Below are 25347 nucleotides of genomic sequence, written 5' to 3'. Positions count from 1 at the left end.
CTGGGAACTTTAAGGACCATCTGATTGGCCGACCTCAGTGATAAAACTGGGCCATGGATATGTCAAACCTCAGATAAATAAGAAAGTGTCAACCCATTTAACACCTTCAAAGGAGCACTGGATTTTATTAACCTGATCCAAATACAAAGAACAGCCAGCATGAGGTCAGTTTAAGTGCTTTTGTTTGTAGGGCCAGAAGGTGGAAAAAAAACCCCAAAACTATTCAAAATATTTTATGGAGAGTACCATAGCCCTAACCCTTTAAGCCGTAATATACTGAAAGGTTTGATACATAGCCTAATATATACTTTGTCTACCTTGTCACTATCGTTTTTTTCGTTTTTTTTCAAAATAAAATAAATGAAAATAAATAAATTTGGAATTCTTGTGCATTTGAACAAACCATTTTTAGGTTCAGATGCAATGCAGTTATTGAGTTTTCTCATCCTTCAACATTTATTTCCCCATGATGGTCAAAAATTTCTTCAGGAAAATTCCTAAAAATATAGTAATTGGCCAACAATTTTATGTCGACATTAATGGTCCCCAGATGATAAAACCCTGGGACCTCGGAGAATGATTTTTGTGGCTTGTGCTAAAATGTCTCAACCATGATTGGATGGCCTGCTATGAAATAAACTTCAGACATTCATGTTTCCCTCTGGATGAATTGTGGACCTTAACATTTGCTATCGCATATTTGTCCAGAAGCTACAGTTTGTGTACAACCTGCTAAACAACAGCAAGTTAATGTGGCCCCGTCGTGTTTACATTTAATAAATCCTTGAGCTTTAACAAATATGTCCGTCTTCATAAGACATTTGAAAAGCCGGTTTAAATGTTGTAAAGCAGCAGAAGGCATAAATGTAGAAGATTTTATTTGTAGTTTCATAGAAGATTCAAACTCTGCACTCTTTAGTAAAGTTCCTGTTTATGCCTCATTAGTAGTACCTCATTATGCCACTGTGCCCTGTTCACATTTTTCTGACTTTGTTGTCCTTTATGCTATCCCAGGTGAAAAACCAAGTGATTTGTGAGAGTTATTATGCCTTTTTTTGCCCAATGCTGCCCAAATAAATACTGCCTACCCCAGCTTTAAACACACGTCTCCACATTTTATCATGTTTAGTGGTCTGTTTATTCCACCTGTTGATGAGTGTAATATGAAACCACAGATAGAATGCATATGATTAAACACAGCCACATATGTAGCCCTATACGTCACAGACTTCACAGGAAACCTTCAACATTGTTATTGTGAGCGTTAGCATTTAGCTCAAGGCACTGTTGTATCTTAGTGCCCAATTAAGAGCCACTATGGCTGCAAACTCTCATATTTGTGACTAGTATTCATACAGCTGCTTTCATCATTGTATTAGTCATTATTCATGTGTGTGAATCATAACAATACTCTCCTACTGATGTGGGTGATCTGTGCGTCATGTCTCCATGGGTACATGACGCAGCTTCCACCACTGCACCATGGTCCACTTTCACACTGAGGGCGTTGTATTTAATAACAACACACTGATTTCTTAGCAAACACTCAATAGAGGAGCAGTTCGCATGTGAAATACAATTATTTGCTTTATTCCCTGGTGAATATTGATCTGACTCTCAGGTCTCTACAGTAAATATTGGGGGCTAGTAGGAGCTAGCAACAACTTAGCTTAGCTTAGCATAAAGATTAAGAATGGGAAAGACAGGTAATGCAACCGTGTCCAGAGGTAAAAAAATGATCCCGTAGATACAGCTAATGTATACTAAATATGCACGTACATCTTGTTAGCTTAGCAAAAGGACTTTACACAAAGGAAACAGCTAACTATGCGTAGCTGTTAAGTAAACTCACAGTAGCTTAGTATAAAGACTTTTACAGTGGAACCACTTTGTCTGGTTCATTTCCTTATTGTATGTGTTGCGGTGCTGCCACAAACATGCACTATTAGTGATTAATGCATCAACTAATTTAAGGATTAGTCATTTAAATGGTTAATTTTTGTCCAAAAAAGCGAACTGACCATTTAATTGAAGTTCATTGTGTAATGCAGCACAGATTTATATTAAAATGCAAAACTGTAGGGCTAACACAATAAAAATAAATAAACAGACAGCTTATTATTTAAGTCAGCGATGCAACTACAAAAGATCTTCAAGTTTCTATCAAACCGCTTAACAAGATAAAAAGGTTTGGACTGTATATGGAGCAAAGTTCAATGCAGAATGGATATTTTACAAACACAGATCTAAAGCGACTCCTTTTTTCCTTATTATTTAATTGTTCTCTTGCTTTGGCTGTAGCTTTAAATTCAATGTAAATATCATCACTTTCATATCGCAGCCTTAATTCGTGTATTGTGAGCTTGTTGGACGACACTGAGGCCATTAAAGCAGGATTTTAGCACTGCAAAGTAGCATTTTGGCTAACATATATTCTTATTGAGCTAAATTTCAGTTACTATTTCGTACTCGTTTCGTTGTCAGACAACAGAAACATAAAAATATGTGAATAGGAACAATTTTACTGGGGATATGGTTGTATGACATCTGAGCACAGAGAGCAGGAGAGAAGTAAAAAGATGTAAAGTTCCTCAATGGCAAATAGTGTGTTTTCTCTTTAGGTGTCCATGCATTATACTGTGCTGCTGTGGTTTGACATCAAAATTCTGCACAGTGTGATTATTTCAAGTACTTTCAGACTGTCTTGGAACTTTTGTATTTAACTAAGTTGGAGTTTGCTGTCTCCAACCATTGTCCATAGCACTGACTGCAGCTGGAATTCGGCCTATTCCCCAACATATCAAACAATTCCTTTATGTGTACATGAGCTTTCTTGACAGATTTAGCATGGACACGCTAACCTTATGATGACAGGTGCTGCTGTTGTTCTTGATCAGCAGTTAAAAATCAGGGATCTCAGATGTACTAAAAACCCTTGAAATACTTGTGGTTGCAAGAAAAGCAAGCTTAAGTTAAAAAAGGGAATGTGTGGCTTTAAATAAACAGCTGTAATAAAAGTCTTATTTTTCTTTTCTTCCTTCTTTTTGCCGACACATTTACCTCAGACACTATTTTCATACAAAACATCGAGAAGAATTGTTTAATTCTGTGTTAAACTCATGCAGGTCTGGGTTTCTTCTCTGAATGAATATAGAAAACATGAACATGAACTTTAACTGTGTCTAAAACCTTTGTAAGCTTTTATTCAGAGTAACGAGAACACAATTTAACATACATACCATGGGGTTTTCCATTCAACCAAATTCAACCTAATCTGTGACCACTAAACTAGCTTCTGTTCCCGTTCTGGTCCAGCTACTCCGTCCATTTTGCTTTTATTACATAACTCCACTCATCTTGTTTGTATCCAGTGAGTGTTTTCTTGAACATCATGTCATCATACTTCAGTAATTAGCAGGTTTTCCTCTGTAAGGAAATGACCTCTAGTCTGTTTTTGTCAGTAGTGCATGTTGGAAGCTGCCAGCTACTGCAACTCTCAGCTGCCTTTGTGGGCCATAATTGAAACCATTCGTATATCAGGTGGAATTCTGGGATTTTGGCCTCACCTCAAAATCCTAAACCGTGTTATTTTCTCTGTTTCTTTCCTCCAGCCAGAAAGACTCTTACATCAGCCTCAGTTTCCTCTCTCTCTCTCTCTGTCTGCCTCTCTCTCTCTCTTTTCCACTCCCAGAAAGTCCTTCCGAGGAAGAGGTCAGCAGCTCACAGTGCTGAATGCATCAACTCACAGTAGATGTGGAATATTCCCCGAGACAGATGGTTTCATAAAAAAGAAGAGAGGAACTTGCAAAAAGTAAGTCAAATCCATATTTTCTCATATGTGGCCGTTAATCCAAGCGGCTACGGTGACTTCAGAAAAAGTTTGTGTCAGAGTGGTTCAGTTTAGGGACTGACATCATGAAGAAAAATGTTCACTTCTAAAGTAAGTAGAAGTAGTGCATTTATCTGTGTATATTTTAATCAGTCACCCTCATATTTACACTCAAGTAGCTCTTACACCAGAAAGTAGTCACTGATCATCATAACACGGCGACAGAAATGAAAACTCTAGTGAAATGTGCATTAAAGACTCAAGGTTTCTCTACAGTATACTGCTGTGATGCAATACATCAATTCAGTATAAATTCCACCCTTAATATTCCACTTATGTTTATGCATGAAATGAAAGAAATAAACATATTCCTGAGTTGCAAATGTTACCTTTATATTTATATCTTTAAACTGCAATGCTTTGTATGCTTAACAACATCATTATTGTTGTTTTTTTACATTCTACTGTTGGATTTTTTTAAATAATCTGTTGGCGGTTTTGTCTTAAGTAGATAAATACAGAGGAGAGAGACAGGAATTGTGGGGTAACACTAGCAAGGGAATGACAATAAAGGTTCAGCCACCAGGGAATGAAACCGGGGACTCACTGCTGGCGGCATTTGCGTCCATGTCGTTTGCACACCAGGCGTTTGGCTCTCAGGTTGTCCCTGCACGCTAGTTTTTCAACAGAGCCTCATGAGTATGCAAAACTGCCTTTCTGGCTTCACAATTAAAGCCTGTGAATTCATCACCATCATCCAAATTTATAAAACACTGGGCCTGCTGAGGAAATGAATTAATATTTTACATCAGATGGCCTTGATGTTAATGTTAATCTCACCCACTGATCTACCACCTTCCTTCCAGGTGTGCAGCTTCTTGAGAAGACGTGAAGGTCATGGAGGTTAAACTGATCTCAGTCCAGATCTTCTTTATCCTGCTGGCTGTCACTGTAAGAGCCCAAGTCAACCCAGGTAGACATTTATCTCTACATTTTCTGCCATTAAGCTGACAGGAAGGGATTCAGTATCTTGAAGAAGGACAGTTTGGAAACAGTAGCCATTACAGGGATTAATCCTCAGGCATTTACTGCATGAGAATCAGAAATTCAGTGTTAGACTGAGATGAGCTTCTTTTTTTATTGTGATCAGAGCAAAGCGTACGAGCCAGACATATGCATATGTTATATTCAAGCTTTAAATAACTTCTTCATATTCCTGAGGGATGAGCGTGTTGACAAGATGGAGCAGGAAAGCAGGTTTAGGTGGGTGGGCTCTGAATGCAAGAATATAATGTGTTGTGTGTGTCGGTCAGTGTGTGTGTGTGTGTGTGTGTGTGTGTGTGTGTGTGTGTGGTTTACCTAATGGCCAGAAAGCAAATATCCTCCGAACAGGCAGAGCTTTCACAAGCAGGGGGCATTTGTGGAAAAAAAAAAAAAAAAAAGTTAAAATTTGTAGGCGTAGTTGTAGGTAACACACACACCTACACAGGCTTCCCCTCACACACATTCAGCTTCCCACTTAGAATATTTTCACAGTCAAAGGCTTGTTTGTCCGTCTGCTGCCTCCGAGTCCATGTGAGGGGTTTTGGTGGAATTGTGAATAAAACACAATGTGCGTTAACGAGCAGGTAGCAATGAGAGGAGTAAACGGTGACACTGGTAGATGGAGTTGGCTGCTGAATTATATTAACACTATAATGCTACTCGTGTTGCTGTTGAACCTATTTCTTGCACACAGCATACGAGTTCATGTCCAGCCGACGCCTGGCCTTTAAAAGTCCAAAGGTTCCCTCACGTGTCTCTGGTAGAAATTATGAAAACGGATGAAAAATGAAGAGTGGGCAGCTCCGAGGACACTCCCTTCTCATTTTGCTTAGACTGGCACCTACACAGTGATGCCTCTGTTTGGCTTTTGAGGCCTTGCAGGGCTGCAGGAAAAGAGCAGGGGGGAAGGGACGAGCTCTGACCACTTAACACTCAACTCCTGCAAGGATATGAAAAGGCTGTGGCATGTGAAAGCATATTTCTCAGTCACATGTACAAACATGCAGCACATATAAAAAAATGTGAGCAATGGGCATCATTGATGCTTCATGTGTTTGCAGAAATGTGCCGCTATCCTCTCGGTATGACCGGTGGGCAGATTCAGGACGAGGACATCTCTGCTTCCAGTCAGTGGTCTGAGTCCACTGCTGCAAGATTCGGAAGGCATGTTCATTTGTACACTTCTTTTCCTACCATTTATGCTTTAAGTATGTCACTGGACAGGATGCCAGGTGTTTACTAAGCTTTTGTTCCAACAAGCACTATCTTACATTTTCCATTTCCAGTGATTTTCTTTCTAAAGTTTGGTTTCTTCTTACATGAAACTTCTTATTTTCAGTCATGTTGGTCATTGCTTCTCGTGGCAAATTCTTCTATTTACTCCAAACTAACGAGCTGCTTTGTTTTTACAAACTGCCTTACAACTTAATACAGCAAAAAGCAAACCAAAAGAATAATCACACCCACAGTTTTACCCTGGATAAAATTGATGTCATATTTTGCTCTCCATCAGCAGGTAATCTATCTTACTTTTAGGCTGGTTTTTAAAAGCAACATTGGGTTGGATCATCCTGATCCAGATACAAACTTTTAAAGATTACCAAATCTGGATTAGCAGTTCTCCTAATGGTGCTCTCAACTACATATTACAATGAAGGCTACTAGCTACAGAAAGAACGACAGGCTGCATGGTTTCACATTAGATATTTGATTTGAAGGGACAGAAAACAGCACAATAAAGCAGCACAAGCAACTCTTAAACATTCAGAGTAAACATCTCACCCACAACAAATAAATACAGAGAAACAAATATACATAATTCACAAATGCATTGTCAACATATATTTTAAACATAGACTGTATAATAAAGGTATTATACAGTCTATAGTTTTAAATCACAACAACCTGAATGTCCAATAGTTAATGAAATATAAAATGATCAGATTTATTCTTCATCTGCCTACTTTATCCCTGCAATGGTTAAACAAACCAAGTGTAATAAATGTATATATATATATATATTTGATGCAAATGCTGTATTGACAAATTTCAAAACATTATTACATTTTGTTCATGAAAACCACCTTGAATCCACCCTTAATCAGGATATTCCAGATTTTTTTTTGTAGGCCATATATATATATATATATATATATATATATATATATATATATATATATATATATATATATATATATATATATATATATATATATATAAATATATAAATAATTACTATAAACAAACCATTTTCAAGATTTCATCCAATCTGATAGCTGAAATCCAGTCTGATTATATCTGAACAGCTGGGCCCAGGTCCATTTAGTAGCTGTGCAGGAGCTTTTTATCAAATCACATTATCTTTGGGATGAATTTGTTTGAGCTGGAATTGCTGAACAAACTTCACAATCGCGCAGCAAGGTGTGTCTGCAGAAGAAGACTGTGTGTGATGAATTAAAAGCCTCATAGCAGTTACTAAATGGACTTGGAGATGAGATCGTTTAGTTAAGTGTAGTTAATAAAGTCAAGGATAAGCTCAATATAAATAAAGTGGTTAAAAGCAGTATTGTGTTAGGTAAGGGTCAAAGATAAAATAACAGTATGGTATTTTATTATATATGCATTCTCTTTCTTAATGAGAGTGACATGAGAAGATGTTTACTTCTTATCTTCACGTGGTAAATATGAACCTAATGACAGCAGCTGGTTCGCTTTGTCTGGTTTGACGCTCAGCATATGTGACAGTTAAAGAACTGATGCATGTTAGATAGTTGCAACGTTTTTAACGACATGTCCAGTGACATTATGTAGTAGTTGAACACGTTCTCATGCATTCCTTAACATAGAAAAAAAACATGTTCTAGCAGATAATGTCACTAACATTTCCCTCTGTTTGCACTTCTTTTTCTCAGTCCCTCTTCTTCCTGCACTCATGTCTTTCAACATTTCTTTCCTCTTCTCATGTCCTCTCTCCACCTCTCCTCCTGTCCATGTTTGTGTATCTGAACTCTGATCCCTCATGATCCCTCCTTTCCTTCACCGCCTCCTCTCTGCAGACTTGACTTTGACAACGGAGACGGTGACGGCGCCTGGTGTCCTGACATCATGTCAGAGCCGGACGGCCTCAAAGAGTATCTCCAGGTGGACCTGCGTTCGCTGCACTTTATCACGCTCGTGGGCACCCAAGGTCGCCATGCTGACGGCATGGGTAATGAGTTTGCCCAGAGGTACAGGATCAAGTACAGCAGAGACGGCAGCAACTGGGTGGGATGGCACGATAGGAAGGGAAGGCAGGTGAGCTGATGGCGAGATATAACATGCGGCTTATCTTTCATTCTTAGTCTCATGTGCTGCTCTGTTCTAACACATCTGATTCACTTTAGACCCACATGTCTTTGCATTTACTTAAGTTTTGAGGTACTTGTACTTTAACTGAGTATTTCTATTTTCTGCTACTGAAATACAATTCAAAGGCAAATATTGTACTTTCGACTCAGCTACATTCATTTGATACCGTCAGTTAAAAGTTACTTTTCAAATCCAATTGATAATACAGAATACAATCAACAAATGTATTATTATCCATTATGATTCAATTATTCATACCATTATTGACCTCCAGGGTGAATTTACAAACTACCCAACAGTAAATAATGTTAAACATCAGCTTCACTTTTGGCAGTCACACATTAATGCATCAATAATCCAGTAATATAATATACATTTTTCTGAAATGGATCATTCTGAACAATGAGGACTTTCACTTTTGGCGCATTAAGTATATTTTGAAGCTAATAGTTTTGAAATTTGAACACAAGACTTCTGTTTGTAACAGAGCATTTCTACACTGTGATATTTTATGTACGTACAAGCAAGGTTTGAGTACTTCTGATCTTATATAACCAGTGCTCCTGGCTATATATTGTCCTATTTGCATCAGGAGTTTGCTGTGACAGGTTTGCTTTAGAGACTGGGCTGACATTATGGGCATGACAGTAGTCTATGATAGAGTTTTAACCCTATGATGTGCAGTGTGGGTCAGGAGGTACCCATTTTCCATTGGATTTGGGTCACTTTTGACCCATTTTGTGCATAAAAGGGTAAAAATAGGTAACCACTTTGAGTTTGTATACTTAAACGAGATGAAGAGTCTTAGCAAATCCCAAAGATATTTAATCTATAGGCATTAGACAGCAGTTTAATTTTTAATGATATTAAATTCTTTCTCAGACTTTAAAGTCTACAAAAAGACTTTAAAGTCTGAATGAGAGTGTTGGAATGTAACTGAGTACATTTACTCAAGTACTGTACCCGAGTACAAATTTTAGTTCCTTGTACTTCATTTGTTATTTTATACTGTTACTTCACCACATTTCTGAGGAAAATGTTTCATGTTTTCAGCCTCACTGCATTCACTGCTCTTTACTTTAGAGACAGAATTTTATGCAAAACAGATTGCAGATTATAAATATAAAACAATGTATGAAATACTGGTACTTAAAGCTCCAGTAGGCAGTATCTTTTGGCATCATTGTGCAAAAGTTCCACACTAAACTTTCAACATATTGTAATTCAGGTGGTCTGAAAGGAAACTAGACTTCTGCACCTCCTTCTAACTCTATTTCCAAGCTTTTGGAAATCTAGTTTGCGATGGGAAACTTTGGCCATTCACCAGTGTGTTCTACTGAGCAGATGAGATAGTTAAATTGCAAAATATATATATATATGATAAAAGTCCAATTTGAAGAGCAGGATGTGGCAGTGCAATTTGCTAGATGGCAGACCTTCACTGAGAGTGGATTTGGAATCCTCGGTGAAAATGTAATAGGACATATTCAAATACAGACATTTAACTTGACTAACTTTGTGCATTTTAGGAGCTTTAAACAGAAAGAAGAGAGGAGAAAAATGTTGTTTTCACAATAAAATTTCAGCAGCTGTGGTTGCCAGAATGCTACCACAAAATTACGGTAAAACATTTGATACATTTAAGGTAAAGGAATGTATTGATATTGTTGATTTTAGGGTTTAAAAACGTGCTTCATTCCATCTTTTACTGTAAAAAAAATAAAAAGGTTTAGCCTTTAAAAATTTGAACATTTACATCACATCTGATTTGACAATGATACATTTATGCTGCTACACATAGCAATTTAGTCTTTTCAGCAGCTCCACTTCCTGTTGAAAGCATTAACACTGTGTGTATATTTCTGTGGTTCGGTTTTCATTCATGGCACGTTTCATTCCCAGTCTAAATTCTGTCATCTGCCTCTCCTCTGTCAGGTCATCGAGGGCAACAGGAATGCATACGATGTGGTCCTGAAGGATCTGGAGCCTCCCATCATCGCTCGCTTTGTTCGCTTCATGCCTGTGACGGATCACTCCATGATCGTGTGCATGAGAGTGGAGCTGTACGGGTGTGAATGGCTGGGTCAGTCACTGGTTCTCATTATAGAATGGAACATCTTCACACAGTCCGTTTGCTTTTATCCAGTTTTGTTGTAGTGTACATGCTGCATTTTTTTGTGTATCTGAATAAATCAGTCATAATTTGTCATTTTGATCTGCCTGTTTCAGACGGCCTGATGTCTTATAGCATCCCAGATGGAGACCAAATGATCTACAGAGGCCTGGACGTCTTCTTTAATGACTCTGTGTACGATGGCGCTTCAGCTGAAAGGTCTCAATTTAGTGTTGTAACGTTCTTCAAACCTGACTTCTTCTTTTTGAGCTAACAGAGCGCTCATGAATTCGCAAATTTCTCCCCACCACCAGACTGACCAAGGGCCTCGGCCAGCTCACAGACGGCACTTGGGGTCTGGACGACTTCCTCCACAGCCACATCTATGGCATGTGGCCCGGATACGACTACGTGGGATGGAGCAACAAGAGCTTCCCCAAAGGTTACGTGGAGACAATCTTCGAGTTCGACCACGTCCGAAACTTCACATCCATGAAGGTAAGAAGCCAGTGTGGGGTACGAACTTCAGCGCAAGAGTGAAACAGTGGAATATTTTGCTGCTGAATGGAGCTGTACTGTGCCACGCTGGGCAAGCACCCATCTTTTATAGCCGCTAGAAGTTTTATTGGGACATACATTTTTTTTTTAAATGGACGTTGAATAGCCTTGTAGTGTGAAAATTACATTTCTTGTATAATTAGTCTATTTCAGATGGTAGATGCACAGCAGGACAGATTAGTCATCGCTACACCTGCTCCTGCATCTTCAGCTTCCGCTTCAGGCTCCTGTGCGCTTGTTAGCTGAATGAAAACAAAAATGCCTGTTCGTCAAAGATCGCAACATGGTAACTGAGCATTTGCAGCAAACATTTGATTTCCTCTACATGTGTCGCCTCCAGGTTCACTGCAGTAACATGTTTGGCCGAGGAGTGAGGATGTTCAGACAGGTCACTTGTTACTTCCGGTCAGGGTCAGACTGGGAGTCCGACCCCGTGACCTTCAGGCCTGCTGTCGACCGCACCAGCCAAAGCGCCCGTTTTGTCAACGTGCCCCTCGGGGATCGAACGGCCAGCGCCATCAAATGCCGTTTCCACTTCAGTGACCTTTGGATGCTGTTCAGTGAGGTGGCCTTCCAGTCAGGTAGTAAAGGACACGTCCCCCTAGAAGCTTTAACTCCATGATACAGTGGTAATGCATGTTTACTGAAGTGCCTGGCTTCACTGTGCAGCCTTTAGCCTCGTCTTCCCTCCTTTGTTTCTTTCAGGCTCAGCGGTTTACAATACATCTCTGGCTCCTCGCAAACATGGACATCCCACAAACACACTGCCAGGTAAACAACCGAGCCTCTTGGGATTTTTTTATTTCTTTGGGTTATTGCTGTACTTTTACTGGAGCGACTGTCAGGAGGTGGAGAAAAATGCCTGCAACAGACCAGCTGATTTATGGGCCACTGGGAAAAGATGTGCTTGTAAACAAAACATGGGATGACAATTGTTTTATTCATCCAAAAAAAAAAAAACACTATTTATGAAAGCTTGTTAAATATTTAGAAGATCATCATCATTTCACTAATTTCTTGACTCCATCTCTCACTTCTCGCTGTAATGTATAATGATTTTGTTAAGTGCAGGTAAGTGCACAGTTTAAAGCTTAAATAAATAGTTTTCTGGTTCAACACTGCCCCCTGCTGAGAGTATCAGAAATTACTTATTATCAATAAGATCAATGGGCTTCTTAATGTAACTGTAATGACACATGAAGGAGATTATCCGAGAACAATGTAATGATTTTTATAATATACTCTAATAAGATTTGTGACGGATTACAATAAATCCATCTCAACTCTGACCTGGTTTGTTAGGAGATGATCCCACTCATAAAGTGGATGACAGCAACACGAGGATCCTGATTGGCTGCTTGGTGGCCATTATAGCCATCCTATTGGCTATCATCGTCATCATCCTGTGGCGGCAGGTCTGGCAAAAGATGCTTGAAAAGGTAAGAAGAGTTTTTTTTTACTTATTCGTTTGATGTGTTTCTGTTACTTTATGTTTCTACTCAATGACAGTTCAGAGGCCAATATTACACTTTTTACTCCATCACATCTATTTGATAACTTTAATTGCTTTGCAAATTTAGTTTAATAATCTAAAATATAATCAACAAATAGAATATCCTTTATTAGTCCCACAAGGGGAACTTTGCAATGTCACAGCAGCAAAGTGACAATCAGAAAAGCAAGAGAACACATCTATAAATCAAGACATAAAATATCTACATTGTACATACAACTTAAAGAAAATTAAGAAAAAAAATAGATGCACACCAGGATACTAAAAACACAAAATTATCCTAAAAACACAAAATTATCCTAAAAACACAAAATTAATATATATGAATAAAAAATAAATGAAGAAATTATATTTTAGATTAAGTTAAAATTTTATTGATCCCTGAGGGGAAATTCAAAAGCTTACCAGCAAATAAACTATACGAAATATTTAAATTGCTTTTACCAGCTCCAGTGTAGAAGTAACGAACACATAAACAAAGCAATAATTATAATACAATATGATACATAATTAGAAATATGCCATTCGGCATAATGAGTACTTTAACTTTGTTAGTTTAAGTATATTTTGATGCTTATGTAACCAAGTTAGGACTGGTGAGGGTCTTTTGGTTTCTTTTAACACAGAACCGACAACACCACCTAAGACTGTTAACAATCCTTCCTCTCAACAGAGAGTTTCCCCTACTAAACACAGGTACGTGCACAAATGAATACAGAGGCGTGTATAGAAAAATATAAATACAGTTTTTATTCTGGTACAAAAATATGTTCAGCACACAACACACACTAATGTTAATATAAATGCAGTTATTAAAACCGGAAGTCACACAGGCCCTACGCAGCTATGGAAGGGAGAAACTTGATTACTGAGCCAGAGAACACAGCCACAACAACCTGAGGATAAACACACACATGGGGAGAAACGAAACTAAACTCGAACCAAGCAAACTGATACAAAACTAGGCAAAACGACTACAAACTAAAAGAAAGAAACAACAAAATAAACAAGCAAAAAGACAAGGCAACAGAGGCAAAACTGTAATGAAACAAAGAAATGTTTAACCACAATCAAGCAACAGAACGATAACAATAAACATAAACAAACATTTTGGTTACCTCGGCTGTCCGACCCTACGAGCCGGGACACCGTCAGCAGACTCTGCACTGCAGCCACAGAACACTGGTCTTAAAAGAAGAAACAATATTAATACAAAATCTAAAGCTTAGCAGTGTTTCGCGTGCTGCACAGCGCGTACCTGTCCAGGAGTGTTCAGGAGTATATTGGAGCTATGTCCGTCAATCAATTTGAACCCCCTGCTGCAACGGCCAAACCAATCATTAGTTCCCCCACAGATAATCAGCCGCTCACACTAAGGCTTTTCAACTTTTACTTAAGCAAACATGTTAAAGCATGACTTTGCCTCATAGTGTTAGTAGCGTTAATCTTACTTAAGCACAAGCTCTGACTCCTTCATCTACCTCAGATTATGTCAGTTCTTTGACATTATGGTAGTGACACCACCCGCATTCTTATTTGAACAAGAGTGATGCAAAAATATGCCCTCAACATTTACAAATAACAAAAGCAAATGGAAAAGAGTGTAAAAAAAAAAAAAAAAAAGGGATTGTGGCAACTACATGACATTTAAAATTACGATAATTCAAGCAGTTGTTCATATATTGTGTATATAATATACACAAAAAGCAGCAAATCAATATGCAGTATATGTTTTGGGTTGGCTTTGTAAAAGACAACATCAAAGACGGGGTAAAATAAATTACATTTTGATTTGATTGTATGTGAGTTTTATGAGCTGGAAATGACTTCAAGCAGGTGTGCAGTGCCATCAGCACCATATGGTGTGTTGAAAAAAGTCTCTGAAGCGTGATGATCTGGAGAACAACCTTCTGCAATGTGAAGCATTTTAGATGTTAAACACTGTGTCGTCACAAAGTTTAAATGAGGGATTAAAGTCTTCAGATCATTATGTGCTCTGATGTCCACAGTGAGTCTTCATTAATACCGGATGTGATTTATGCTAATTTGCTATAATGTTAAATAGAAAAGAAAGATGAGAGAAAAAGTCCAAAAAATGTAAACTGATTTTTTTGTTTTTTCTTCTCTTCTCCATTAGTCATCTGTCAATGTGCTGCCTGTATATAAAACTGGATATTAAGTAGTTCAAAATTGCACACTGACACACTGATTTTTCAGTATTTATAATCTAATGATGCCATGTATAGTGATATAACAGAGGGACTAAAACTGTACTTTTACTTGAACATTTTATTTACACATTGCTGCTCATACTTCTGTACTTTTACTAATACCAATGCAGTGCCTCCACCACATGACATTGTAAACGCAGAAGGAGATTTGTGCCTGTATATATGGCCAGAAAAGGGCTTTATAGGTAAAAAACCCTGCATGGATAAACATTTTATGAGCTCTTGTTTCCCTCCCTCACAACTGCTGCCTTTACCAGCAGACAACGAGATACTGATGTCCTGCACAGCTCTCATATTGCATCTGATTGTTGCGATTCTTCAGGCATCCCGTCGCATGTTGGACGATGAACTCACCGCTCGTCTCGCCGTCCAGACTCAGGCCTTCTCCTTCCGCCACTCCTCTCTGTCCAGCGAAGGCGGCTCGACCTCCAACTCCACCTATGAGAGGATCTTCCCCCTCTGTGCCGACTACCAAGAGCCTTCACGCCTCATCCGGAAGCTGCCCGAGTTTGCTCAGTCCTCCGAGCAGCTTGGTAAGTTCACAAAGGGCAGACGTCTAAAACATCAGCTCAAGCTACAGCTCTGTATAGTGTGTTTCTCTCCCACATCAGAACCGAGCGCCTCCTTCAGAGCTCTGACAACCAGCGGTTCAGATGGAGCTCCCCACTATGCAGAGGCGGATATCATCAGTCTGCAGGAGTCTTCAGACAGCAGCACCTACTCCATCACAGCTGTCAGCATGAATCTCTTCGCTGGCACTGACTCATCCATGAGAGAGTTTCCCAGACAGAAGCTCACCTTCAAGGAGAAACTGGGAGAGGGCCAGTTTGGAGAAGTATATTCTGTTTCTACTGCTTGCTGGCATGCCTTTATATATTCTCTGTTTGCCATCAATGTGTCAGTGTAACTTTATAGCTGTCTTTTATAAAGTTAAATGACGGAGGCTGCTGTGTAGTAAAAGCACCAGACTGTGAAATACAGTGGCTGTACGCTACACACTGACAGATAGGCAACACAGAGGGGCATTAAACGGAGCTAAACAGATGGTTTCAAGTGGTGCCAAGTGGATGATGGACTGACAAAGTGCTTTTTTAAACAGGTGCACTTGTGTGAGGCCGAGGGCATGCAGGACTTTTTGGATGAGGATTTGTCTATCGAGGGAAACAACGAGTCACCTCTGCTCGTTGCTGTTAAAACATTACGGGAAGATGCGAACAAGAACGCAAGGTAAAAGCAGCTAGGAGAAAGATGTGCAGGAAATTTGTCTCCAGCTCAATGTGGCTACTTTTTCAGTCGCTAATCAAGCAGTAAATTGCAATTGTCTGCTCCCGCTGTGCTGCAGGAATGACTTCCTGAAAGAGATCCGGATCATGTCTCGCCTGAGGGACCCCAACATTGTCCGTCTGCTGGCGGTTTGCGTGGACACGGACCCTCTGTGCATGATCACTGAATACATGGAAAATGGAGACCTGAACCAGTTTCTGTGCAATCTCAGACTGAAGGAGGCCGCTGATGAAGACAAGACAGAACAGGAGGAGAAAGAAGAGAAGAGTTTGGTCAGGTAGGCTCCTATCTTGACATTAAATTGGAATAATTAAATAATATGTGTAGCCAATTCTATGGAAATTCTTTACCTGTGACCCCCTGTGTTCTTAGTTACACTAAACTGATCGGCATGGCAGTGCAGATTGCATCCGGAATGAAGTACTTGTCCTCTCTCAACTTCGTCCACCGTGATCTGGCGACACGTAACTGTCTGGTGGGTAAAAACTTCACCATAAAGATCGCTGACTTCGGCATGAGTCGGAACCTGTACAGAGGAGATTACTACCGGATCCAGGGCCGAGCCGTCCTGCCCATTCGCTGGATGTCCTGGGAGAGCATCCTGCTAGTGAGTGATCTGATGACCTGAGACAGTGAGCCCATTATTCCCTGAATGTAGACGTAAGAGTGGTAAACCCCACTGTGCAATAGAGAGACCTGCTGCATGCAGAATATAGAGGTGAAGTTATTAGTTCACAATGTTTTGTTGACCTGTCATCAGCATGCAGGAAATGGCAGGATGATGGTACTAAAACAGCACCCCCTCGATAATCCAGCAGTATGTACACTAAACAAAAATAGAAATACTGCACGCTAATTGTCTTCTTTTATGACTTAGAGAAAATGTTAAAAGTCTCATTTCAATTGTTGTGGTTAGGAAATGGTTAAATTTAGCCAATTGTGAACAAAAAGTTTCAGCTGTTGCTGGGGCCTCTTGCCAGGTCGTCACTGTAAATGAGAAATTGTTCTCAGCTGATCTTACCTGGTAAAATAAAGAATAAATAAATAAACTGCCAACAAATTCTGTAGTATATAGTTGATACATACTTTAGTCAGGTGGGGTTTTAAAGGACAGTCATTAAATAGTGTGACCGGTACACAGACATTCCTTTGGCCGATGGCTATAGAAGGCCTTAAATTATATTAATCGGAAATTAATGCCACAGATGACAAGAGAAAGACAAGAATGAGCTGTTGGCTGCTGAATGCTGGTGTGTCAGTTAGGGCCATAGCCAGACATTTTCATGTCTACAACTCCTTCATTTATCTTCTAAAAATTTATTTCAGACAGCTCATGACTGACAAGTCTGACAACATGATCCTGTCCTCCAAAATGTTCACTAAGTTCCCCAAAATCTTCAGCAAGAGTTGGACAATATTCACAAGCAGCATCAACAACCTCATTAACTCTATGCATCGCAAATGTGTGACTCATTACTGACTTATGATTTCTGGTCTATGATCCCATTTTCCATCTGCCCATTATCATTTCCAATAGTACATAGTTGGTTGTTTCTCGACATTCATTCTGTTGTAGAGATGCTGTGTTTTGGAACAAAAAATACTTGTTCCCTAAATGTCATAAAGAATCAAATGGATAGAATTCAACTGTTGTGCCAGTTAGATTAGAATGATTCCAAACATTTTGTTCTTGTTGTTCATTTTTACTCAAAAATATGTAAAAACAGGGCACAAGTTTAAAAACAGCTGGATCAGCCTTTTAGTTGTCTATTGTCTGTCCTCTCAGGGTAAGTTTACCATGGCCAGTGATGTTTGGGCGTTCGGGGTGACTCTGTGGGAAATTCTGACGCTGTGTAAAGAGCAGCCTTATTCCCAGCTCTCTGATGAGCAGGTCATTGAAAACACAGGAGAGTTTTTCAGAGACCAAGGCAAGCAGGTGAGTGCATTCACAGTTTCTGAACTTATACTATCTCATATTTTTACCGTATCTACATATAGCATGATTCCTACAGAGTGATTACTTTGTCCTGTGCTCCCAGGTTTACCTTCCAAAGCCTCCCTGCTGTCCTGACAGAGTCTACAATGATCTCATGCTAAGCTGTTGGAGGAGAAACGCCAAGCAAAGGCCGAGCTTTCAGGAGATACACGCTCAGCTGATGGAGAGTTCGGCATAGCACATGGGATTTATAGTTTCTCTCTGCCATGCACTGTCCTCTTTGATTCCTTCAGTGTGGATTTGTTTGGATTTTATTCAGAGTCAGGGGCAACACATCAAGTGATTTTGTAAATGCTTGCTTGTCACAATGGTGCTGTATAAAATGACACATGAAGATACACTTGAACAGAGCCTGATATTGTAGATATCATGCAAATTAGCACAATGTACTCACACCTCTGTGTATTTATTAACTACTTTTTATTTCTCATGCTATGTCTATTTATAGAGTACTTCATGGTAATCCTAGATTAAACAGTTGTGAATGTTTTTTAAAGTCTTTTACCCATGCATAGCCATGTATTTCTACTGCACATTTATTAGAGAATGCCAGCACTGTTGTGTGACCTTTGACATTTTGTTGATGAGAATGTGTTTTACCATGCAGAAGCTCAGTTACATGTTTTATAAACATGTTGCAGAGATAAATTTGCTGTATATAGTGGACAAGTAGGAAAGAACAAACATTTTTATCATATTTCAGACCAAGGATTCTTGTAAATAAAGAAAAAATAATAATTGATTGTGTTTGCCACACTTTAATCAACATTTTCTACACCTACTAAGAGTACGAGGTACACGACAGGCCAAAAGTTTAGAAGCAAGATCAGATTTATACAAAAATTGATCATAGTTTCATTGGCATAGTTTGCAACAAAATAAATGTGATTATTATATAAAGAGTCACTAATCAGAATAAATTTTTACTACAGTTATCAGGTATTTGTATCTGTACTCTTGTTCTTTACTCAGCTGTTTCTTTCTTGCCATTTCCGTGGTAGTTATAGAAATATGGACACAATAGAGATTTATTGGGATTTTTGAATACAAACTCTCAAAAGTCAAAGCGCTAAAATGAATAATGCAAACTGTGATTTTTTTTTTCTTTTGCACTGAAGTTGTGACTCTTTTAAATCTTCTAAACTCTAAAGCTAAGCCCTTCTTTTCTTTTGTTAATATTTATTCCGCTATTACCTAGTAACATCAATGCATACCTAAAGGTAAATTGAGGAAAATAGACTTAGACTTCATTAATCCACAGAGGGAAATTCTGTTGTTACAGCAGTTGGGTATTCAACAACGTGGTAAACAATAAGACAACACAGAATTTTAGGGTCAGGTATAAAGTGACGGTAACATAAAATTAAATAAGAATATAGAAAATATAATGGAGGAGGGAAAAAACAGAATATACAAGAATATACAAGAGTGATACAGGAATGTGCAAATGAGTGTGCTTAGATGTGCAGATGATATAAGTAGGTGCAGATGAGTTTACAGATATGATGAATGGCGTTAGAATGTAAAATGCCCAGTATGTACAGGGGTTTAATAACAGGCAGAGTGATAAGAGTCTTCTTGTGATCTGCCAGACGCAGATGCAGTAAATACAACATAAAATCCACAGAATTCATACTGTTTTTTTTTTTTTTAAATTGAGAACATAAACATGAAAGTTACTTCTAAACTTTTGGCCCGTAGTGTACACAAACAAACTTGCAAAGCTGCACTTTTAATGATTGCGCTCTTTTTCCGGTTTGGACCTCCTCGCTCCCCGTAGGTGGATTCTGATTGGCCAGCTGTTTGTTGACATCCAATCACACCACGGCTGTGCTGCTGCATATAGGCTGAGCGCTAGCAGATGACTCGGACGATGGGCTGAACGTCTGCGGGTAAATGTGTACTACAGGGAGTGAATAACTCGTTTTAGACTTTGTTCTGGGCTCATTTTCGTCCACAGCCGCTGCAAACTCCGGTCAGACATGGAGAAAGTTGTTATTGTAACCGGAGCGAACAGGTGAGTCCACAGAAGCTACGTTATAACTAATAATATAGACTAACTGTACAAATTAGCTGATAACAAGCTGAGATAACGTGTTTGCGAATAAAATATAGCTTCATTGAGAGAGAGTCATTCCTCCAGAAAGATTACCTGCTTCTAAATCTCTCTTGAGCTGTTATAATATGTACCTGTGTATTTCTAACTATAGTTAATTATCAAATACTTTCCAGACAAGATATAGCTACAAACTGTACACAGGTTATATGCATTGCATTACATTAAAATGCTGAAAAAAGCAAAAACAAATGATATATTAAAGGTCCCACATGGTGAAAATCTAATCAAACTTTAGAGTTGAGAAGATTTACAAGAATCACAACTTCAGTGCAAAAGTAAAAAAACAAATTATAGTTTGTATTATTCACTTTAGCTGATGAGCCACCAAAACATAAACAGAAATGTTTTCAGTGTAGTCACTATTTATTCTCCAGTTTTGTTACTCCAGGCTTCTTCTATATTGAGAAGTATATCTGAATTGCTTTATTTAATCTGTGAGATGATTCACGTTCAGTTCTTCTGGGACGGTTTGTTATTAATGTGCAATGTGGCTTTGTTTGTCTGCCATCTGTCTCTCTGTCTGCAGCGGCATCGGCCTGGCCTTGTGCGAAAGGCTGCTCACTGAGGACAGCCAGCTTCGACTGTGTCTGGCCTGCAGAAACATGCAGCGGGCCGAGGCCGCCCGCTCTGCCCTCCTGACCTCTCATATCGATGCCCACATTGACCTGCTGCACCTGGATGTGGGTTCTGTGCAGTCAGTGCTGAACGCTGCTCAGGAGATCAAGTCCAGGTGAGAGACCTTTGACTTCCTGACCTCATGCTGCTGTTCTTTGATTGTTGTCTTCACTCTGTGGTAACATCCCCAGATATGAAACTAAGATTGATCATTCTGTAATGTGCGTTGTCTTTTTCCACAGATACAGCAGGATTGATTTTCTGTATCTAAATGCAGGAATTATGCCCAATCCACAAGTGGACGTTAGGGCCTTTTTCAAGGGTCTGTTTTCCAGGTAAACGTCCAAAACCAGGTCATGATTCACTTTGTCTTGATTTATTTGGCCTAGAGTTGAGTGACCCTGCTGTTTTGTAATAGTGTCCATCCTCTGCTGCAGGAATGTCATCAACATGTTTGCGACAGCAGAGGGTCTCCTCACTCAGCAGGACCGCCTCAACTCAGACGGCCTGCAGGAAGTTTTTGCCACAAACCTCTTTGGTCATTTTCTCCTGGTACACCACAGACCGCACACATATATGGATTTAAATCTAAAAAATGACAACAAATCTGTTAATCTTCTATAATACAGTTCTCAGTGTTAAATTGTAGCTACACAGAGTAAGTAGTGCAGTATCTGCTAGAATTGCATGATGATATTTATCAACCTGGAAAGGCTTTAAAATAAAATATCCACCATGGTCCAACATTAGCATTGACAGGTGGATAATGCCTTTCAGTCTGTACTATAGTGTGTAACTGTTACGTATAATGAGATATTGTAGACAGATTCATGAAGTTATTGTTTTCATGCATCCACAATGTTGTATTATTATTCCTCTTCCTGCTAAACGTTACCCATGTGTGTCACCTGTGCCAGTTTTCTCTGTGAAGCTGTGGTGATATTTATGTGTTGTGTTCCAGATCAGGGAGTTGGAGCCTCTGCTGTGTCAGTCGGGTCACACCACCAGAGTAGTGTGGACCTCCTCCAGTAACGCCCGCCGCTCTGCCTTCAGCATCGATGACATTCAGCACAGAAATGGGACGGAGCCCTACAGCTCCTCTAAATATGCTTCAGATATGATCAGCGTGGCCCTCAACAGGCACAAGAACAGCCAGGTTTCACTCTGCACTGCACTGACACAGTAATATTTATCACCGTAGGTCATATTCAATAATCCTTAAATGGTCATTTACAAACTGAAAGATGGAGCAGACAGACAGCAGGGTTTATCGTTTCCCTGTTATCTTCTTTTTGTGACAGGGGCTGTTCTCCTCTGTAATATGTCCTGGACTGGTGATGACCAATCTGACCTATGGTATCCTCCCCTCATTCTTTTGGACTCTCATCATGCCCATCATGTGGCTGGTTAGTGGTGATTTATTTACGTGTTTTTTCTTTCTATTTTGTATTAAACATAACTGATGCTACATATGAACTGCCTCATGTTCTTATATTTATTATCTCGCATTACAGATTCGGATTTTCACTAACACTTTCACACTTACACCCTACAACGGGGCAGAGGCACTGGTATGTCGTCAGCCTGTGCTGTTATTTTCAATGTGAAAAATCCTCTAAAAGATGCTGCTATCTCTACAGTAAATGCACTATAAACATGGATTCCTGCTCTTGTCATTCACAGCACTGGCTGTTTCTTCAAAAGCCAGAATCTCTGGATCCAAGAGCAAAGTATCACAGTTTAACATCAGGACTTGGAACTAATTACACCCAGCCTCGCCAAGTGAGTAACTATGAGATACTGTGTTATAGAGAGCCTAGCAGGGGAACGTGGACAGTGATATGTTAAGATGCTTCATTTACGTGCAGTTAATTCAGATTTTCTGTGTACTTGTGTTTGTGTTTCAGATGGACATTGATGGTGAAATGTCCGAGGTTCTTTTTTCCAAACTCCTGGAACTAGAGAAAGTAGTAAGAAGGAAACTGAATGAGAGAAATTCTGAGGATAAAGCTCACCAGCAGTACCTGAGAGACATAGAGTAGCGAGTCTCTCTTGAAATGGACTAAATGCAATTTGAACCAGCATTACTGCTCTTATTCATTACATTCCTATTGGACCATTAAATGGTGTGTGTTTTATTGAAATGTAACAACCGTACTTCAGCTGCCTCGGTCAAGATCACAACTTGGATTTATGTAAGTGACTTTTGGATAAATGTGTATGTTGACAAATGAAACCACTTGGTAACACTGCTCATGTAAGAAGTAGCAGCATGTCAAAGTACAACTATTTGTTAGAGAAGGATTTATTTTTTCCCACATTCCACATAAGTGACTTATCTTATTTAAAGAGCCCATCTTATCCACATCTACAGCTTCATAATTATGTTTTTGTGGTCTGCTAGAAGATGTTTACATGCTTTAATGTTCAAAAAACACATTATTTTTCTCAGACTGCACATTAGTGCAGCAACTTTTCTCTGCCTCTGTCTGAAACTTTCCATTTTAGCCCCTGTTGCTCTAAGGATCCCTTCCCATGAAGCCCCGTCTGCTCTGATTGGTCAGCTGACCCAACCAAGCAAATCAACACTGATCTGATCTGTATGGAAACACCAGATCTGATGGGATGTATGCCTAGCAGAAGTAGCTCTACTTAGGAAGCTGCTCATTCTTTAAGGACCAAACTAGCCGCTAGGTTTTATGCAAATGTGTTACATGATGACATAATCAAGTAACAGAAGAAAAGCGTGGACTTCAAATGAGGTATTTCAGGTAGATAAGGAAATGGCCTCTCTCTGGTGTGGACCTTTGGCTTTATAAGTTCGCAGACCTTTTACATGCACAAAAAGCTTTAACACACTACGGGAGGGAAAAGCCTAAAAGGCATCATATGGGCTCTTTAAATATACTATTGCTCCTGCTATTGTACTTTTTACACAACTTTTCATTCATTTGTTCAGCTCACAGCACAAACATACAGATTTTTACATCTGTCATTTACCAAAGAGGCGACGTATTCATTCTTGCACATGGTTTATATAAAATAACACTATATATTTTTAATTCAAAGTAAATATCAAATGGGAATAATCACAAATTGGCTCTAATATTCACACAACTCCAAACTTATTTCTGTGGATTGCAACTTTTATATTCTGCAGTCATCTTGTTCTTAGCATGACACTGATGTCAAAGTCGTGCAGAAAACACAATCCTTAACTCTTCTTTGAAAAGGGAACTGTGTATTATGTGCTCAGTGCTTCTGTTAGCAGCGCTATAAAGACTTGAATTCCAATCATAACATCCACTTGGCCTTCATCACACTTGGATCTGATTTGAATAACTAAATACCTGAGTGGGAGTAAAAGGCCTTTTGTGATGAGTTATTTTATCTTCTCTACAAATCTATTCACATTGCTTAATGTGCCGTTTTCATATTTTAGTATAATATTGAAAAAATGCATTTTATTTCTTGAAAGTTGGTGCAAAAAATAAAACTACATTTGTCTCATGACCTAATCCTTTCACATTTTTTGTGTACAATGTATTTCTTTCTTCTATATACTTCCTTTTTTAATCGACAAACAAAGTCAGGGTCATCAAGTTCCATTGAGATCAGTAACCAGCAGTGGTATCATCTGTTGCTGCTTTCCTGCTGTAATGCAGATACACCCACCTGCTGTGTTTTCACCTGATAGCCGCATCGTGTTTCCTGCCTCACAGAGTTAATTAGCGGTTTGTTTATGGTCTGGTTTCTCGAGGCCACTGACTGTCCACCGGCTGTCTGTGATCTGAGGATCGTTTCACCGCAAATCATAAATTATAGATGGCTGGACTTGTTTAAATAAATGAAACAATTGATGAGGTTAAAAATTGGCCAAACAAAGAATATGAATGCGATCGGGTGTGAGATCGAGTAGGGAGATGTGGATTAAGAGAAAAGACACATTTTAGAGGAAGAAATCATATACAGTTACAAGTCATATTGCATTGCACCTCAGTAGGATATTTGATCTTGATTCTTGTTTTACATCAAAAACATGAATAACTCAGCATAAGAGTTTTAACTGAGATGAAGAAGTGTCTGAATTTATCCTCAGCTATAGTTACATCTTTCTCTGTGTACTGATACGATGACTCTGCAAAGGGCTGACCCGTCTGATATGTTACCGCCAGCTGTTACTCTGCCTGCCCCTACTGGCCTGAACCATGCCATTTCCTGCTTTTTATAAACTCACAAATCCCACTTAATCTTTTGATATGGGAGCCTGGAGCATCAGCGTAAGGTCACAGCTGCACATACTGAGTTTTTAATAGCAACACTTGAATCCTAGTAAAGCTTACTCAGGTACATGTTAAGTACATTGTGGTCTCAGAATATAATATGTATTTAATGTGGTACTTGGGAGCATTTAAAGTTATCGTTGGCAGCTTTTCCTCTTCAGCTGCCCTCTTGTCATGTGGCATCCCACAAGGCTCAGTCCTTGGCCCCATATTGTTTAGTTTTCATCTGATGCCCCTGGATGATGTTATTTTCACCTGTGTCTTACCACTGCTGCACTGATGACTCCCAGTTGTGAGTCTCATTTGCCTCTGAACATCATGACAGTCTGGATTCTCTGCAATACTGTCCCACTGCAATCAATGCTTGCATGGCTTCTGACTTCTGATAACTTAACACAGACAGACAGAAGTCCT

At 39.2% G+C, this 25347-nt stretch overlaps 2 protein-coding genes across 3 annotated transcripts; both read left to right on the top strand.

Annotated features, from left to right (window-relative positions):
• The first annotated feature begins 3663 nt into the window (after positions 1 to 3663).
• Positions 3664 to 18659, top strand: LOC111586978 (discoidin domain-containing receptor 2-like). The gene is made up of 17 exons (XM_035942518.2): positions 3664 to 3811; positions 4696 to 4802; positions 5935 to 6037; positions 7930 to 8167; positions 10157 to 10304; positions 10451 to 10553; positions 10649 to 10832; positions 11233 to 11473; positions 11598 to 11663; positions 12195 to 12331; positions 14959 to 15169; positions 15248 to 15471; positions 15736 to 15863; positions 15979 to 16197; positions 16293 to 16527; positions 17707 to 17856; positions 17960 to 18659. The coding sequence occupies exons 2-17, from the start codon at positions 4727 to 4729 to the stop codon at positions 18092 to 18094; spliced, it is 2598 nt and encodes an 865-aa protein (XP_035798411.2). The 5' UTR covers positions 3664 to 3811; positions 4696 to 4726; the 3' UTR covers positions 18095 to 18659.
• A 1112-nt stretch (positions 18660 to 19771) lies between these two features.
• LOC111586999 (3-keto-steroid reductase/17-beta-hydroxysteroid dehydrogenase 7-like) lies at positions 19772 to 24163 on the top strand. Of its 2 annotated transcripts, XM_023296835.3 has the most exons (9): positions 19772 to 19933; positions 20562 to 20765; positions 20893 to 20985; positions 21088 to 21202; positions 21612 to 21806; positions 21952 to 22056; positions 22165 to 22221; positions 22334 to 22432; positions 22558 to 24163. In XM_023296835.3, exons 1-9 carry the CDS (start codon positions 19899 to 19901, stop codon positions 22690 to 22692), a joined length of 1038 nt encoding a protein of 345 aa, XP_023152603.1. In that variant the 5' UTR covers positions 19772 to 19898; the 3' UTR covers positions 22693 to 24163. The 2 variants fall into 2 exon arrangements, 1 of the variants encoding a protein (XP_023152603.1); XR_008602920.1 differs by lacking the exons at positions 22334 to 22432; positions 22558 to 24163 and having other exon boundaries at positions 21612 to 21847; positions 22165 to 22179.
• The last annotated feature ends 1184 nt before the right edge of the window (positions 24164 to 25347 follow it).

This window comes from Amphiprion ocellaris, chromosome 10 (genome assembly GCF_022539595.1).
Source record: "Amphiprion ocellaris isolate individual 3 ecotype Okinawa chromosome 10, ASM2253959v1, whole genome shotgun sequence".
NCBI classification, from domain to species: Eukaryota; Metazoa; Chordata; class Actinopteri; family Pomacentridae; genus Amphiprion; species Amphiprion ocellaris.
The sequence above is the reverse complement of the archived record's forward strand: the minus strand, read 5'-3'. Positions and strand labels throughout refer to the sequence as shown.